Raw genomic sequence first — 18,002 nt, 5'->3', positions numbered from 1 at the left:
TGCACGCTTGTGGCATTATGTTTAAAAATGTTTTTGTGACAGTGCTGCATTCACATTGTGGCTGTATGTACTGGGTTATCAAACCGGGTTTTCATTCTTTTCAGTCAGAGAATGGTGCTAACCTGAACCAGTGCTGCTTATTGTGTGGCAGCTGTGTATCAGTGCTGGTTATTGTAAACCTGCACCCTAATCAACCTGGTTTGAAAGGTGCTGCAGGAACTTAAAACATTATTAAGTCATGAATCACGATTATCCAACAGACATTCTACAAGTTTGTTTTTTTAATGTGTTCAGATTTAGAAACAACATTTTTCTGACGTACCTTAATTCACATCGAGTGATTGCTTAAATTGTCTAAATCAGAAAACAGTGGGTCAGGACCCATCCAGGGGTCTCAAAATACATACAAGGGCAAACAGTATTTACCAGTCATAGCTTTCTCCACATGCCAACGTGATGTGAATGGGGTTCTAGTAAGAGATATAACGAGTTTGGAAGGTGTTTTTTTATGTGTTTATCCAGTCTTAATGTAAGCTGCAGTCCTGAGCATGTCTGACTAACTACCTCACTGCCTGCAGTAGTAACAAATCACTCATCGGAGTAATGGAGCACAAAATTTACATTAAAAAATGAAATACATTCATACTTTAATGGTTTTCCTGAACTGTTTCTGAAACTTGTTGGTTGAACTGGCCACAGTTCATGTCCACACGAAGGCCATACCTTGTGATGGCAGGTCTTAAATAGACTTAATCTTAGGGCATCACAAGCAAAAAGGAATATTTATTATATCAACTAAGCAGATATTGAAAAAACTGAGTAGGATTACTACAGGCATTTACATTTGTCAGCCTGCTCTTCTTTTTTTTACATCTTCAAATGAGGAAGTAAAGTAGGAATTCAACCTTTAATTGTCAAACGTCGTCTTTATCAAAACTACGAAGAGAAGAGGGAATTGCTTTTGTGGCTAACTTCATAAGATTAACACATGTATTAGGCCACAATGTGAACTCAGCAGGAGTCAAATACAGTTAGCCATATGCTCACTGTATACATGTATGTGTGACTGTGTGTTATGAATTGTACTCGCTGTGAAATTGCTGTTTTATGGGGATGGTATTATTTCTAACAGGCTGTTTAACTGTCACTGTGGCTGCTACAGCAGCAGCCCCTGTAGTCATTTGGCGATTGAACAGGGTTTCAGTTGTGGTCATTATTTCACTGTGGTTTATTGAGGCACATGGCCAAGAACCTCAGCCCTTGTTTGTGCCTCTGGAAAAATCAAATACATAGCATCCTTTTAAGTGAGGCAGTTATGAAATAGTAGTAAAAAATATCACAGTGCTAATGTAATTTGTCTGTCTTGTAGGACCTGCAGTTGGAGTATGGGCACGATTCATCAAGTCTACTGGGAGGAAACAAGTGAGTCTCACCTTACCATAATTGTAGTTTGAGGATGTTGCAGCTGTGTGTTTGCCTTCAAGCTCAGATCAGGGCAGCAGAATCCTCCATAGTCTGGACTAAGAAGATTTCTAAAGCATGTAGATTGTCATTCTCAGCAAACTGATTCTAGATTTTTTTTCTTTCTCTCACTCATTTCTGTGCTTTTGTCTTCACTTGTTCAACAAACAGGAGTCTTCTCAAATCTGTGGAGGAAGAGCTTCAGCAGAGGTGAGTCGGGCCCCTCTCACATCCTGTTTGACCCAGGGTGTCTTGATTTGCTGGTCTTCTAACCACGCCCACCCATCAGCCAATCATTGTTAATGGCAGGACTAATTGGACCAATCACACGCAACTAACGCTGCTGTAGTGGCTTCAGGCTCTTGTGGCTCTCAGCAGTTTGGACTCTTCTGGGTTTTGTTTTCCCGCTGCAGCTTGCTTCACGCTTTGATGTCATCAGGAAAAGGCTGTGCTTCATAGGGGCTTCCTGCAGAGCATGGCTTACACACACACACACTCACACTCTCATGTGTCTGTTCACACACACACATATACAAATACACACATGCACACATGCTCTTATGTACAGTTTCTTAGCCAAACCTGCAGTGGGTGTCCTCAGCAGTTATACTGGCATTTTGGTGGAGAAATTCTTTTTATTTGCCCCAAAGATGATCACTATTCTTGTGCTTTGCTATTTTCTGTTATCTGTTACGACGAATGTTTCATTGAATTCTTCAGTCTGCGTAGTAACAAAGATTAAAGATAAAAAAGTTTTCTTATAAATATTCCCTTTCAGTAATTTTAAAGGTTAAATTTGAGTTATTTTCTATGCAAGTCCACATTGTTTAAAAGCCAGGTCTGTTGGGTCACTGTTTTACTTATAGGATCAAAATAATAATAAAGTAGAAGTTATATGAAAAGTATTATACTTTATAACCCAGTTTGGCTGCACACTTAAGATGTTTCTTTAGTTTAGTTGCTCACAGTTTTCTTCCCTTTTTATCTCCTTTGATGAACAGTGGTAATAGCCCGTTGTTTACAGACCTGTGGAAAATGTAGTTCTTGGTTTATTTTAGTGTATACGAGTGCCCCTGAGGTGAATGTTACTATGCAGTACCATTTAACACATGGTGGAATGTTATAACAGTAACTTGACAGGTAGATAAAAGTGGCTTTTTCGTGCTTAGATGTGATAGAAAGGTGCTATTTATTCTGACGTGGTAAATCCCACCCCACTGGTATTCTCAAGGAGGATGGAGAGACTGTTTACAATAATTTACAAAGGTTATTAGACAGAGGTCTGATTGTTAACTACCTGACCTTCACGTTTTTGTCACAGCATAAGGGAGTAGAATATTTGCATAGTTTATCTAAATACAAGAAAAATGATGGTATTTTGTTTATGGCATGGAGTGGATGGGATACATTTACTGTATATTCACATTGGAGTCAGCTCAGTCTTTAGGTTTTCATAAATTTGACAATGCAAACTTTGCTATTACTGTAAATTCTCAAATAAAAGCTGGTGTTCAAAAAATAGCTGGAAGCTTGTCCGGCTTGAAAAAATAAAATGTGGCTGCTGATAAAGGACTGGCTGACAAAAAACTTCATGCATCTGCTCAGAATTCCTCTTTCAAGTAGAAATACTGTTTTTAATCACCGATTAATTCCAGCAAATCAAAGCAAGAGCAAATGAGATGAAGCATCTTCCCAAAATGGCTAAATATACTGACTGTATAAAACAAGTCGAGGGTTTCCAGTTGATATCACTAAATGCTTGTGTTTGAGGATTTACTGGACATAAATTGCAGTTAAGTTGAACTGACTGATCAGAGATTAAGTGTACTGTTGTGGGGTGTGTAGATCTGTAAGGACTGTGTAGATTTAAACAGTGCTGGAAGCGTCTGGTTGTGGAAGTAATCAGCAGCATATTGTGGCTAAATTCCCTTTGTGGTTCAGGTTCTTTAGGAAGTTGATTTGTTGATTTTTGTTGATCTCACTGTGAACATGTTGGCTCTACGTTTTGTTTGGGTCTGTTCAGTCCTTTCAGATCTGCCCAGGGTTCAGGGGTTAGAGGTAGTTTGTGGACCAAGCTTCACTCAGTTCTCCCTCCCCTTTCCCTTCTTCCCCAAAACCCTCTTCCACCTCCTCCTACCCCTCCTCCTGTTGTCATCTCCTATCTCCTTTGCTTGCTCCCTTTCTCCCTTAATCTCCCCCTCCTATGCTCTCCCTACTTCAAACCTCTGTTTCTACTCTCTTCCTCCCTTTCTTGCACCCTTCCCTTGTCCCCTCTTCCCCACTCCTATCTTCACCTCCTCTCCCAGGGGCCATGTGGCACACTTAGGGGATGATGAGGATGAGGATGATGATGGTGCAGATGATGATGAAACTCACACTCAGTAAGTTCTCTCCCAGTCTTAGAACCGGAAAACTCTCCGTCCTTGTCTCCCCATCTCTCTTTCTTTCTCCTCACATCCCTCCCTCTGTTCAAAGAGGAAAGGAGGAGGATGAGGAGTAGGACAAGGAGGAGGGCTTCCCGTCTTTGCCACGGTTTCATCCACGCATCTCTATGCAGCACACCCCACCATCACGCCACATATGCCACCTGTGTTTGTGTGTGTGTGTTTACAGCCTGTGTGTTTCCATGCTGTTACTACTTGTGTGAAGTTTAATAACTACTAACAGTAACCCTAACCTGAAAACCTCACCTGGTGGCTGTTGATATTGAAGGTTTTTTTTCTACATTTTACTTCCAGAAATACACAGGAACAGAAAATAACTTCATTCATGAGTAGGGTTAAGAACCACAGCACTAAAGAGTAGATTGTAGCTACACTTGTAACCAGCTACATATCAGATGGTGGCACATCAGATCATTTCGATTCTGAGCTTTTTTGTGAGGCACAAAATATGAGCTGTGGGTGTAGTTTTGGTGTTTAGATCCTTGACCTTGACATATTATTTACTGTCTTGTTTTGTTCTCCACTTGAGCCGCCATCTGTGTGCCTCCTTGCTGTGTGTGTGTGTGTGTGTTTGCGCGTGTGTGTGCGCACGCGTCTACTCATGCTGCCTTCTGTCTTCTCCTGCCTTTATAAGACTGTATATTTGGCGTTCAGCCTCCTCCCTCATTGTGTAAAAGCCAAATGTCTGTGGCAGACCAGAGCGTTCTTTCTAGACAGGCATTTTCCCCTGAAGTCAGAAAAGCTCTCAGGCTTTTTGCTGATAGTCGTATCCAGAGCACACAGTACAATGATTATGAAAATAGAAAGAATTCAAATTCCTACATTGATCTGGTCATTTTATTGAGGGGAATGTAGAGCCATGTGTTTGTTGACTGCCACTCAGCTGATTCTCCGTGACTCATTTTTATTGGTGTCTTTGTATTTGTGTTTACTGTGACTGGCTCCCAGGCTCTGTCCATTTTTATTGTTCTCTGCTTCATTGTCTGTCAGTCATTAACAAGTGGCTCTTTGAATCTACAAGGTGAAATTGATAAAGTCTCTGTGAATACGTTGCTGATCTGCAGTTAAAACCATGATTATTAATCGGTGTTGAAAAGCCTCAAAAGTGGGTGATGTTTGAAAATTTATAATATAAAATTTATAATATATTATATAATATTTTGAATTTTAAATAATTGAATTTGAGCACAAATGTAAGTAGTAATTTCAGTGACACTGACTGTATTGTGTTACCAATTTTTCAGTATCAGCCCTGCTGTTCTCAGAGATTTTACAAATGCTTTATCTTCAATTTTTCATAATGATCTCTGCTGTTGCAACCTCACTTTGTATGCATCAGTTAACCTTTGTCTGTCCCAGTGTCCAAACATGTCAGGCAGTGGTTATACTTGTCATTTCAGAGTTTCTTTTCTTTTCTCTGTCGATCACTCCGTAAATACCCCACCTTTTTCACCATACAACACTTTAAAGAAAGTGACAGTAAAGATATTTAACTTTTAATAACAGTATGATTTTTTTAGAAAATGTATGGCTACTAAAATATGTGATTTTATAAATCCTGTTGCGTAGGATGAAATCAAAAATTGACTTAAAATGGCAAGTTAGACCACAGCCTCAGTGGTGACATTTTATTAAATGTCTGTATTGTTTTGAGTCTAACTCATGTTTGTAGTAAACAGCTGTTGCCAGTTTATTTTGTGAGTGTTTCATCCTCTGTGTTCTCATTCTTTAGTAAATCAAGCACCATCATGAGGCCAAAGGTCCCACCCCCGCTCCCCCCCAAGGTATGAACAACTGAATTTGAATCATTCGCGGTTTAATGGATCTGTTTGGTGTCATTTTGTAATGACTTTTTTGTTTTTTGTTTTGGATTTTGAAATAATTTGTTACCTAGAATATGAAAAATGAGCAGACTCTTTGTCTTCTTAGCCCAAGTCCATCTGCTCGTCCCAGCAGCAGCAACAACAGCTAAAACAAGACGACAGCCAATCACACAGCGAGGATGATGGCGGAGGGGGAGGGACCATCAAACGCTGTCCAGTCCCAGAGACACCGAGCCCAGCCAAGCCCGCCTCCAACGTCCCCCCACGACCCCCGCCCCCGAAGCTGCCACCCCACCGCCGCAGCAGCCTAGGTAACGAGAGCCCGAAGCGCACGGACGTCGAAAACTCTGCCCCAGAGGATGATGGGAGCTTTAGGCATTTCTGGGAGTGGCTCCACACGCCTCACACAGAGGAGGAGCTGGAGGAGGCATGGGAGGTGCTGAAGGAGGTGAAAGAGGAGCAGGAAAAAGAGGATGAAAAGGAAGAGAGTAAGAGCAGCCGATTGGTAGATTGGTAGTGTCCGCAGATCCTGTCGTCCCCTTCGATTGGTTGTGTGGTCTCCCATTAGTCAGTCCTCGTAGTCTGATTGATTTCTTTGTTCCATGAGCTCATTAACAATAGTGCTTTTTAATTTTTTTTGTTTGTAGTTCCTTCCGTCCATCAGCTTCTGCTCAGTATGATTGTTTGTCATCTTCTGTGAAATCTGATGGGTTGTTTAATCCAATCAGTGAAAAGCTAGTCGTCTGCTACCACTTCCCCTTGCTTCATAGAAGGAAGAAGGAAGAGAAGAAAACATCGTCCTGGCTGATCACAACTCAGGCAGTAACATACAGTTGTATGACCGTCAGTGCACATATATGATAGTGGACCAGCACATGAGCAGTACGTGTTGGTACATAAGAGGTGGATGCTGAACAGGAACAGAAACACAGCAGAAAAAACTAATTCATTTTAATTCTTACTGGTGTGCTGCTACAGAAATACACTTGTTATAGAAAATATTCTGGCACAGTTTAAGCATTTCCTTTATTTTCCACATTCCCGAACAGTTTAAAGCACTGGATCACTTCCACAGAGGCAAAAGCACATTTTATTAAAGCTGTAAAAAATGTTTAAATATACCTTTTGTTTCCATTTATTAAGAGGAGAGACAGGCAGGTCTGATTATAACTTTTATTATGTTAAGTTATAACAGTGAGTTCATGTTGGCGTTTGGTCAACAGATCAGTTCTTGAGAGGAACTTTTCCAATTTCTTGGGAGTCCTCTTGAAGTTTTCTAGAATATTTAGAAAGTTGTTTATTGTGGTTTTTGGAGTTGCATCACAGAAAGATGGCAAAGCACATCAGAGAACATGGCTAAGTGGAATGTTACTCGTGTTTAATAACCAGTAGCAACACTGAATTGATGGAAAACAGAGGTCAGAGATGTACATTTATGCTGGAATGGTCCTTAAACCTTTCAGCAGGCACGCATGGTGGTAAAGAACCACAGTGTGTGTGTGTGCGTGTGTTAATGTGTGCGAGCTTTATTCTTCCAATCTTGACAAGAAGTGTTATTACAAAATAAGTCTCATTATTTTATTACTTCAGCAGCCAGCTCAGATTTCTTGAACATAGTGTGTGGATTGGTGGGTTATTTGACAGAGCATTATCTGGCCTGCCAGCTATAAAGTGATCTTTATGGACCGCTGTATACCTGATGGTATATGGTGCATCACATCTTCCTTTGCCCATGACTGTATTTGATCCTCTGTATTATTCCTGCTAGCCTGCTCCCTCCCTCCCTCCTCCCCTCCCTCTCTGCTCCCAGTATTTGTTTGTCACTGTTCTAGTTAAACTGTCCTCTCTGTCTTTAGTCCTGCAGATGAGACTGAACTCATTGAAGTCAACAGTGTTAATGAGAATGTGTCTGTGTGAGTGGACTGCGCTCGTTGTGTGTTGTGTAGCAAAGTCAGTATCTGTTCTCTCACTCACTTTCTCCCTCTAAGATACATCTGCATAAACACACACACTTTCCCTCTCTGTCCCTTACACTCACACACTCTCCCAGTTTCTCTGTCACTCAGACATATTGAGTTGTGTCTCCGTTGTTGTAGGAAATGGGCTGAACTCTCCGCACAATGGCGAGAGGGACAGTCCGGCAGACAGACAGTCCACCATGCCCCCTAGTGTCCCCATACGGAAAGACAAGAAGGATGTTCCGGTAAGCAGTCTTTGCTGTATAGCAGTGACCCAGGGACATCCAAAGGTCTTTGAGGAAGTTCCTGTGGGTCCAATTCAAAAATCTGATGTTTTCACAATTTTTTTATTTAGTTAACTTATTAATAAAAAATTTTATAATGCACATATTGCTGTGGCACGGAGCAGATAAAGTAGACACCCAGTCGAATGCAGATGACAGGGTCTTGTGGGTGGAAGGAGCCGATAAGGGATTGCGTCCTTGCCGTTGCATTCCATCAGGGGGCCTGTGCAAATGAAGGGTTGGATTTGGGCACCTCCCAAGCCAAGAATAAAACCTACACTGCACAAGGAAAACGGAAAATAGTGCTTGTAAATTCCAAAATGTTCAGCTACTGTGGAAGATTTGAATCTCACTGAATTTTAAAACAGTCATCTAGAAGGAAATTTTGAAATTTGTGGGCATTATTGGTGCTGCAGCAACAACCAGGGCGTGTATCTGCAGCGTCATTAATCCATGCTTCTCAAGTTGTGAAACACTGTAAGATTCACTCATAGTTTGTCAGCAGGATCACTCATAATCTAGTGCCAACTGACTCCGTGTGTGTGTGTCTGTGTGTGTGTGTGTGTGTGTGTGTGTGTGTGTGTGTCTCCTGTCTGTCCTAGAAGCCAATCAGCAATGGCCTCCCTCCAACACCCAAAGTCCATGTAAGTAACTGTCTCTTTCTTCTGTCCTTCAGAAAACAGCTAAAACTTTTCAGGGATATACCATCATATTTTTTATTTTCTAAAAATTTCATATTCATATTTTATTTTTTACACATTATTACATCAAACTATGTACTTTTTCATAAATAATAACCCTGGAGGAAGTTTCACTGTTTAGCTAAATGAAGTATTCTGAGCAAAAACACAGTCATAGAAAGAAACGCTTGACACAGACTTTCATCATAATCTGCACATTACTCACCATGTTATCTGTACAATTCTTCATTTGCACCATGTTTACTCACTGTCTCCCATCATTCGCAGATGGGTGCGTGTTTCTCCAAGGTGTTCAACGGCTGTCCTCTGAAGATCCACTGTGCCACTTCTTGGATCAACCCTGACACAAGAGGTAACCCAATAGCAAACCAGATACAGTGCTGAACACGAACTCACAGGGTGATGAACGTGTCATTAGTGACATCCTGAATTACACCACCCTAACTCTGGAAGAAAAATTTTAGTGTTGTCTCATGTGAGCTGCTGCTTTGTGTGTTTCAGACCAGTATTTGATATTCGGAGCTGAAGAGGGGATCTACACACTAAACCTTAATGAGCTGCATGAGACCACGATGGAACAGGTGACACTGAAGATCATACGTTTTAAGATAATAATAATATGTTTTTTTACTTTCTTTACATTTTGGTTAATAATTTTTACTCTCTTATGCCAGAAATTCCTAAATAACAGTTCTTTTCAGTGGTAGTTATATATTGTAGGGTGATTTGTTTTTTTTCCAAGTAGAAAACCTTGATTAAAAAAAATTAAATTCTTTGATCTTTGAAACTGGGACAGTTTAAATTAGTTGTACAACACTGTGGTGCTCATTTGCTGCATCTTTATTTTCTCTCTACCTTGCATCTGACTGCAGCTCTTCCCTCGGCGGTGTACCTGGCTATATGTCATGAACAGCTGTCTCCTTTCCATATCTGGTGAGCTCTAACATATCTGTTTCTGTTAGTGACACTTTCTTTTTGATATAAGTTATACAGTTTTTATCTGAAGTCAACATTATTCATTCTCTTCTGTTCTCTTTTATTCCACCCCAGGGAAAGCCTCCCAGCTGTACTCCCATAGCCTGAGTGGTCTGTTCGAACAGGCCCGACAGTTACAGAAGTTACCAGTAGCCATTCCCACACACAAGCTGCCTGATAAGATGATTCCCAGGTAACTCTCCAGCCAGGAGGCCAAACCTATTTTACAAGAGTCATGTGATGAATTTAACTCCAACACAAAAATCTTTTCTGAGTGAAACAATTTTTTTTTTATATATTCATAGGAAGTTTGCTGTGTCCAATAAAATTCCAGACACTAAAGGTTGCCAAAAGTGCTGCGTAGGTGAGTTATGGTGATGGAGGATTTTCTTTTTTTCTCACCAGTACCCCAAAGCCAAGATGTTTTGGTGTTAAACTTTGTTATATCTAATCCTGTCAGTTCTTATTGTGCAAGTTTGTAATAATACTGTGGCTAACAGTAAAAGAAAGTGCTATCAAGAGGCAAAATGTAAAAGGTAATGAATTTGTGTTTTCTCCGTGCAGTGCGGAACCCATACACAGGCCATAAGTATCTGTGTGGAGCCTTCCAGTCCAGCGTCATGCTGTTGGAGTGGGTGGAGTCCATGCAGAAATTCATGCTCATCAAGGTCAGTTTTTGCTCTCCTCAAAATGCCTCATTTGTGTCTCCTCACCTCCATTTTTTTGCTGATTTACACTCTTTATATCTCTGGGCAGAACATATTCCTGCCTTGGGACATGTCTGTAGACCTGCGTCCTTTGTGATAACAGACAATACTGAAGCAGCTTCTCTCTTTAACCTACTCTCTTTTCATCTACTCCGCAGAATATTGACTTCCCGTTGCCGTGTCCATTGGAGGTCTTTGAGATGTTGGTGGTCCCGGAGCAGACCTACCCTCTGATCTGCGTGGCGGTCAGTAAAGGCACCGAACTCAACCAGGTGGTCCGATTCGGCACCGTCAACCCCAACTCTACCTCCTCCTGGTTCACAGAAGCAGGTGACAACAGTGTGACCAGTGTTTTTATGTTAATCTGACAGCACTTGATTTGTTCGGAGATGTTGTGGATGTGAACAACATGGAGGTGAAAAAAACAAAACAAAAAACAAACCCTCACCACCTCATCCTTCTCTCTGCAGACACACCACAGTCATGTGTGATCCATGTCACTCAGCTAGAGAGAGACACTATCCTGGTCTGCCTCGACAGTGAGTCAAACACACAGACACACCTTTACACATGTCTCTGCATTTGCACTGTGCAGCTTTAACTTCAGGTCAGAATGCAAAGCTTTTTTTTTTTTTACCAGATTTACCAGAATTTCACTTTGTTGTTTTGCTCTCTCTCCTCCATGTCTCTCTGCAGGGTGTATAAAGATAGTGAACCTCCAAGGTCGGTTGAAATCCAGCAGAAAGCTGTCAGCTGAGCTGACCTTCAACTTCCAGATTGAGTCCATAGGTAAGAAAAAAAGGAGAGCCACATTTGCATTATTCTAAATCCCAAAACTATAACTCCCAACATAAATATTGAGACAGTGCGGCCCAGGGTCCCACATGAAGTACCAAAAGGTCGTAAAGGGTGATTTCTTTAGAATTAAAGGAACTTTAATTGACATTTTTATTCGTAGAATACAGGTTTATTTGTTTGTCTGCTTCTTTGCAGTTTGTCTCCAAGACAGTGTACTGGCCTTCTGGAGACATGGCATGCAGGGACGGAGTTTCAAGACCAACGAGGTGCGATTGATACGGAGTGTCTGTGTGTGTTTGTGTGTTTGTGCCTGTCTACACAAGAGATGACCTGTGGACCATGAAACGAGGTTCACTTCCAGACATCGTCGCAGGCTGTTATTTAATCTCAGACTACAATAGGATTTTGATTACAGTTGTTGTAGCTACTGAATTCCTGACGTGTAAGTGGATTACTGGAGCATGATATTAGGGTTTTTTAGACCTGCAAACTAACAGACTGTCCTGCATTAGACCATTTGGACTGGTGGTGTCTCCTGGAGAGCTCAGACCTGTGTCTCTTTGTCTTTCTCCTGTTTTCATCAGATCACCCAGGAGATTTCTGACAGCACACGCATCTTCAGACTACTGGGATCAGACAGGTGAGAAAACACACACACACACCCCAACATGTACACACTGACTTCTCACCTAATACACATCACACACGTAGGTCTCTGTTAACATCCTCTCTGATGTCTTATCACTGAAGACGTGCTGACTGCAGAGATCCAGAGGCTGAGGACAGAGGCCTCACTCTGCCCAGGTACACTCACTTCCCCGCGGGTCACAGCGGGCCCAAAACTCTGCCTCTTTCTGTCGGGACTCTTGCGATCTGCTTGACGCCAGATATCATTGATCAGGAGCTTTAACTGTGTCTGAGAGGAAAAGAGTGTGTGTGTGTGCGTGTGTGTGTGTGTATGTGTGTGTATGTGTGTGTGTGTGTGAGAGAGAGAAAATACACCAAAGTTTTTGGGGGATTTTACCTGCCAAGTTGTAACAGCAGAGACACCAAAATCCTCTTTGCCTGGTCTGATGCTGCATACTAACACAGTATATAAGTGACAGTAGGACATTAGCAACATCTCAGTCAGTGTTTGTGCTTGGAACTGGTAGAACCTGTTCAGAACATTATTGTTTTGAGCTGCTGATGTATGGACTGGGAAACTTTTGTGCCTACTGTCGCATTACTCAGCGGCTGAGCGCCTTCGAGTTATGATGTGTGAATGTGTGAGTCTGTGGGTCCCTGTTAAAAACGGTATTAACAGCTTTCTCACAGTTTTCCTCAGGGTAAACAGAGTGCTCTTTATGAAGGGCTTAGTTTCAAAACAAATCATATCCCTCTGCTGCCTTTTTCCAAATAACAGGGCTTTTACAGGCTTGGACCGTATCCTGCGTGGGTTTCTTGGCTATCTGTACACATTGCTACAATAAATCCTGGGTCTTTACTGTGTCCTCATGCTTTATATTTCTCATTGTGTTTATTTTTGTCAGGAAAACTAATAACATGCTGAATCAAAACTGGGCTGTTGTTTTATCAGGGGTTTAAAGGTAGACTAAAAACTGATTTGTGTTCTGTGATCTTCCCTTGAAACTAAACTGGGTGTCTTATGTGTGCGTGTGTGCTTGTGTTTTTGGTTATGTGTGTGTGTGTTTGTATTGCAGAGTGGTGGTGCTGGAGAGCAGGCCTACAGACAACCCTACAGCCCACAGCAATCTCTACATCCTGGCAGGCCATGAAAACAGCTACTGAGACACACACACACATTCTCACACATACAGACAAACACACAAACACATCCTCTAAACAGTCTACCACTAATGCAAACAAGGGAGTAAGCAACTGGGAGACACACTCAGCACAGCCCCACTGCTAACCCATCCCAGCCTCCACCTTCTCACCTGGCCTGCCAGAAGTGTAACTGGGAGATGATCAGTTCCTGGGTGCAGATGTGGATTCCCGGTTGCAGACGTCAGAAAAGCCCTGCAGTGTTACATGTATGTATCAGTGAAGCGTGTTGTAGTAGGACGACGGGTTGTGGACTCGCTTCTGACAGGGCGAGGGGTTAAAACAGCTGGTCTGAGGCCAGTTTGGGTTGCGATAGCACAGGGAATCTCTTCTCTGCACCTTACAAGAGCGACTTCAACCCAGAATCCCAATACCATCCCACCTTCCCCCCTGCATACTGCACACTGGGAAAACAGCATCCAGCACAGAAGTTTAACTTCAACACTACTTCTTCTACTACTTCTACACACACTAGTACTACTACTGCTACTTGCGCTAAAGCTTCATAGAACAGCCATCTTGCACAGAAAACCTTCCCTTCTGTCCTTTGTCGGCTCCTCCTCCCTCTTTCCCTTCTTCCTTTTTTTTAAACAACACCTTTATTTATTGTGGCATGATGTAACTTTAACAACCAGGATGGCTTTCCTGTTTTATTTGTTTTTTTTTTTTTTAAAGAATAAAAAAGAGAAAACAGACTAAAAAGCTTCGCCACCTCCGCTAGCATCGAATTCCAGTACCCGTCACCACACACACACAAGTGCTTAATTGACCTCTATTTAATTGTTGTAAATATAAATGTAGTATTTTTTTGACAGAGACGAACACTAAAAAGACTGGTCGTGTAGATAGGCGTGTGTATAGTTGCTCTGTACAACTGTGGAGACAAACAGAGACAGACGAGCATGGAGGAGTGACAGGGCAGTAAATTCACTTCCTAGTTTCCCGATCATGTGACGAGGGTCAGGAAGCAAAGACCCCTGCAGGCTCCTCAGATGGACAGCTTTAGTAATCTGATATTATTCTAATAATGATCTGGAGCTCAGGAATGGCCTGAGCAAACGCAGGAAGCGGCACTGATTGGCCATTTTCATCTTGCATGTGTCACCACAAAGACTTCCTGCTCGTTTGCACCACAGCAACTGTCGTCAGGGCAGCGGATGTTTTGAGTTTTGTTTTGTTTTTTTTTTTCATTTAAGCTTCTTTTTCCTGTTTCGCCATCATCGTTTGTTTTTTTGTTTTTTTTTAATTCCGTTTTAATCAGAAAGACTCATTTTTCTTCTTAAATGCTATTTTTTATTTTTACTGAACCACTGGTGTTAAAAAATTTGCACAGAGAAAAAAGCGTATTTGATAAACAAATGTGATGTCATTATAATATATGACCTTGTGTGTATGCACAGTATGTGTGCGTGTGTATGTGTGTGTGCGTAGACATAGAATATGCACATGCGAGTGCATCGTGTACAGATCTGGTCTTTAATGAGTGACAGTTGTGTCTCTGCACGAAGCCCCTTGAAAAGAGCACCAAGAGAAAAAAGCTGGATTTACACAGAAAGTAAAATCCCTTATATTTACACAGTAGACCTGGTGTATATGAACTGTTAGCCATCTTCTAGCATTAAGTTTAACTGGAGTTTGCGCCATATAAATGAACAAGAACTTTATCTCTGTATCTCACTCTAACTTTTTAATAGATTTTTATTTCTGTGTAAGTCCTTCCTTTTTATTCATTTTAATTGCATTTGGACAAATTTTCAACCCTCATTGCTGTGACTTTTTTAAAGGCCAGCATCTGTATGAGAGATCACACTACATGCATGTAGATGTGCACTGTGTGGTTGTGGTGTGTAGGAGAGTCTACATGTGGCAGTACACTACCAGTCTTCACAAGCTGTGACGCTACAGGTTGCTTTAGGAGGACGTGAGCAAAGAAACCATCTCTAATGCTGAAATCTTACAGAGCTAAAACATTTGGGTTCATTTTTCGAGTGGACCCCTTTCCAGATGTTTATTTCTCAATCATTTCCTCCATAGATACAGAGGTGTAAGTTACAGCAAGTGAACCACCTAAGCATTAGGTGAATACGTCAGAAAATACAGTATATATATATATATATACAAACAAAAACTAAGCACACGAGTGACTTCATCAGATCAATGTGACACTAAATACCATTAAGATAGTGATATATATGTGATCAATGATCAATGATTTTTCTGCTTAATGGAAACTCAAGATTTAATGGCAATTGTACTATTTTTTACAAACCTTCGAACAAAATCTGACACACAGGCTAAAAACTCTGCATCCTGTGACATCTAGTGGTTTACATGACATTTATGTCCCTAAAAGAAATCCAGTCCAGTGCCAGACTTTAAAGCCGTTAGAGACTGAAGATTTAAAAACTCATTATATCGTCAGTGTTTAGCAACAACACTGAAATCCAGCCGGCACGAGAGGAACAGGAGCAATTACAGTATTGTCCTTTAAAATGTTAGCTATTGAGTAAATGTGAAATTCATCAAGTGGATGACAGCATTTCAGCTCTGTATAGATGTGTCACTGGATGTTACTAAGGTGCCGCGTAGGGAGTCTGACAGTTAAAGGAAAGAATGTAACCGCTTTCTGTTCCTCCTTGACCTCTTATCACACTTTGCGTACAGTGAAATTTGTCACTTTACCAACACGGTGACTGCGTCCCTCCTCCGGACTTCAGTCATGGAAATCACACCAACGCCCCTGCGCGCTATTTCACTGTGTTTCACTATGATTTGTTTGTGAATAAACGTATCCTCTCACTGGATTCCAGCTGCTGATGCGTTATTGCACAGTTGTGATGAAATAACTTATACAAGCATAGTCTAATCACGTGTAGTGAGTGTGAATCCACTGTGAGGATATAAATTATTTGTTTTTTTTTTTGTATCACCTGTTCACACTTTTCTTGTATAAGAATTCCCACAGTGAGTGGGAGTGTTGCTTTGCACCTGGAAAACATCTGTCAAATACTGATCAAACAACACATTATGACAGCATAGCAAATTGTCATGTAGTGAGTTGGGAGCAGACACCTTCGTCTTCCTTCGTTGTGTCCTATCATGAGACTCTTAATGCTGTTTGTAATTTCCCCACACGTCAGCCGTGGAAGAGATAAACGTTAGATCAGGTGAAGTCAGCAGGCAGCAGCTGGGGCTGATTCAGAGATTCGCTCAAAGCAGGAAGAAAAAAGATGTTGTGGTCTAAAGCAAACATGGAAATACGTTTGCGTTGTTTTGAATTCCCTTGAAAGTGAATCACTACTCCAGACAGTGTAGCTGTGATCATGTTATTACATCTGCTTCTCGCGTTCATTCAGTTTGATTCATCGCCTTTTGGGTCATTTGAAATATCACGGATTTTAGCAACACTGCATGTTCAACCCTGCTACCGGTTCATCATGTATTTGAGAAAATTAATTAAACATTCCTTCGCATTAGGACTCGCTTTATGTCAAAGAACATGTAATTTATGGATTTTTTTTTTTTTAATCTAAAAAAATATGTTCTACGTTTATATGGCCAAATTTAGACTTCAGGTCGATCTCGTGGTATGTCCTACAATTTGTCTGATTTGAAAGACAGCCATCAACAGTGTATATGGTTAACGTTAAACAAAACATTCTCCGAGACTCTTGTTAAAATGTCTGTCAGAAGCCGAGAAATCAGCACAAGGCACTCAAACCTTTCACGTGAAGACAAAGTGAATGAGAGATTCCACTGAAAATGACTGAGATTTTCTTTCCAGTTTTCCTTTTCCTCTTCCATTTGCTTTGAATTTATTTTGAATGATGAGATCTCAAGCCCATGAAAAAACTTATCCTGTATCATAGCAGCTCATTCGTTGACAGTACGTACTGATTAGTTGAGACAGACCATAGAAGCAGTTCATTGTTTTGTCTGGGGGGGGTTTATTAACTTTTACTTTTTGAGAAACTGTCCCTTTTCGCAGAAAAACAAAATCCATTTCTGTGGGATTGAATGATGCTTCAATGGCTCACGTAATCATAATCCCCCTGAAGCAGGTGCCAACATGGCCCTCCATTGTTTGGTTTTGCTGAAGCATTAAAAAGTCTGTTTTTGTTTTATAACCTCAGCTAGTCCAGGGTCAAATCGTGTGACAGTAAATCATAGGGATTGGTTTATGTGGATTTTCTGAGACGCTCAGAAAACAATACTAAATTAGCATTACGATCATTTCCCCTGGATTTGCCTGGATTGCCTGTTCTTTCTGGCACTCACAGTTTCCATGTGGTGAACTCCACCTGTTTGCTGCTCCGAGCAGATTAAAGTAAACACAGATGAGTTATTTGCAGAAGCTGTTTGATCCAGGTGTCCGCTCGATATTAAACGAAACACAAGTCTCCTCTGTTCTGTCGCTATTACATCACCTTTGTCTTTTGTTTTCATAATGTAATGCACACATTATGAAATGTATATATTGTAAAATAAAAATGGGTTTGTTTTACATACTGTATAATTGCCTATATTTTGTTTCAGAAGTGTAACAGATTTATGAGATGACAGGTTAACACATTAAAAAGAAGGAACTGAACCGTTTGGCATCTAGTGGTGGTCATTTCTGATCAGATGAGCAGATGAGCAGCAGAGCAGTGTCACGCCGGGAAAATCACAAGGGTAAATAATAAAACTAATGACAGCTGAATTGTAATGCTTCGGTTAAAAATTCATGCTTTTGCGGAGCTGTGTCATGATTTAATCTGAGGAATCCTTAATCTGCACAACACACAGCGCTCTCTGTTCACTCTCTGTGTCCTGTGTGGTATTTTAATAATTTTGTGACTCGGGGAAATTCAACCACCTGAGCCACAAAACAAATTCTCTGCGCTGACCTTTATTGAGCATTCTTAACTGTCACATTCATCTTTCAACAAAACAGTTTTGTCCAATGCATAGAAATAATTGTCACTAAGAAAAAACATTGAATTGTTTAGTCTTTAAACAAAACGCGCAAACATGTATACACG

At 41.0% G+C, this 18,002-nt stretch overlaps 1 protein-coding gene across 14 annotated transcripts in view; it reads left to right on the top strand.

The window, feature by feature from the left end:
• Window positions 1-17,482, top strand: part of LOC121189313 (mitogen-activated protein kinase kinase kinase kinase 3-like) — a 38,618-nt gene extending 21,136 nt beyond the window's left edge. For 4 of the 14 annotated variants that reach the window (XM_041049277.1, XM_041049275.1, XM_041049274.1 and 1 more), the window contains 20 exons: window positions 1,370-1,422; window positions 1,633-1,671; window positions 3,768-3,842; window positions 5,638-5,689; window positions 5,835-6,216; window positions 7,825-7,931; window positions 8,573-8,614; window positions 8,939-9,023; window positions 9,173-9,252; window positions 9,544-9,604; window positions 9,722-9,839; window positions 9,952-10,010; window positions 10,211-10,314; window positions 10,512-10,683; window positions 10,824-10,892; window positions 11,050-11,142; window positions 11,347-11,417; window positions 11,736-11,791; window positions 11,902-11,955; window positions 12,855-17,482. In XM_041049277.1, the coding sequence (XP_040905211.1) occupies window positions 1,370-1,422; window positions 1,633-1,671; window positions 3,768-3,842; window positions 5,638-5,689; window positions 5,835-6,216; window positions 7,825-7,931; window positions 8,573-8,614; window positions 8,939-9,023; window positions 9,173-9,252; window positions 9,544-9,604; window positions 9,722-9,839; window positions 9,952-10,010; window positions 10,211-10,314; window positions 10,512-10,683; window positions 10,824-10,892; window positions 11,050-11,142; window positions 11,347-11,417; window positions 11,736-11,791; window positions 11,902-11,955; window positions 12,855-12,942 (1,860 nt within the window). In that variant the 3' untranslated portion in view covers window positions 12,943-17,482. The remainder of the gene's footprint in view (window positions 1-1,369; window positions 1,423-1,632; window positions 1,672-3,767; window positions 3,843-5,637; window positions 5,690-5,834; window positions 6,217-7,824; window positions 7,932-8,572; window positions 8,615-8,938; window positions 9,024-9,172; window positions 9,253-9,543; window positions 9,605-9,721; window positions 9,840-9,951; window positions 10,011-10,210; window positions 10,315-10,511; window positions 10,684-10,823; window positions 10,893-11,049; window positions 11,143-11,346; window positions 11,418-11,735; window positions 11,792-11,901; window positions 11,956-12,854) is intronic. The other 10 variants (XM_041049284.1, XM_041049283.1, XM_041049281.1 and 7 more) reach the window with 6 other exon arrangements.
• Window positions 17,483-18,002: the final 520 nt, after the last annotated feature.

The sequence above is a fragment of the Toxotes jaculatrix genome, chromosome 11 (assembly GCF_017976425.1).
Source record: "Toxotes jaculatrix isolate fToxJac2 chromosome 11, fToxJac2.pri, whole genome shotgun sequence".
Lineage (NCBI taxonomy): Eukaryota > Metazoa > Chordata > Actinopteri > Toxotidae > Toxotes > Toxotes jaculatrix.
This window is presented reverse-complemented; position numbering and strand designations above follow the sequence as displayed.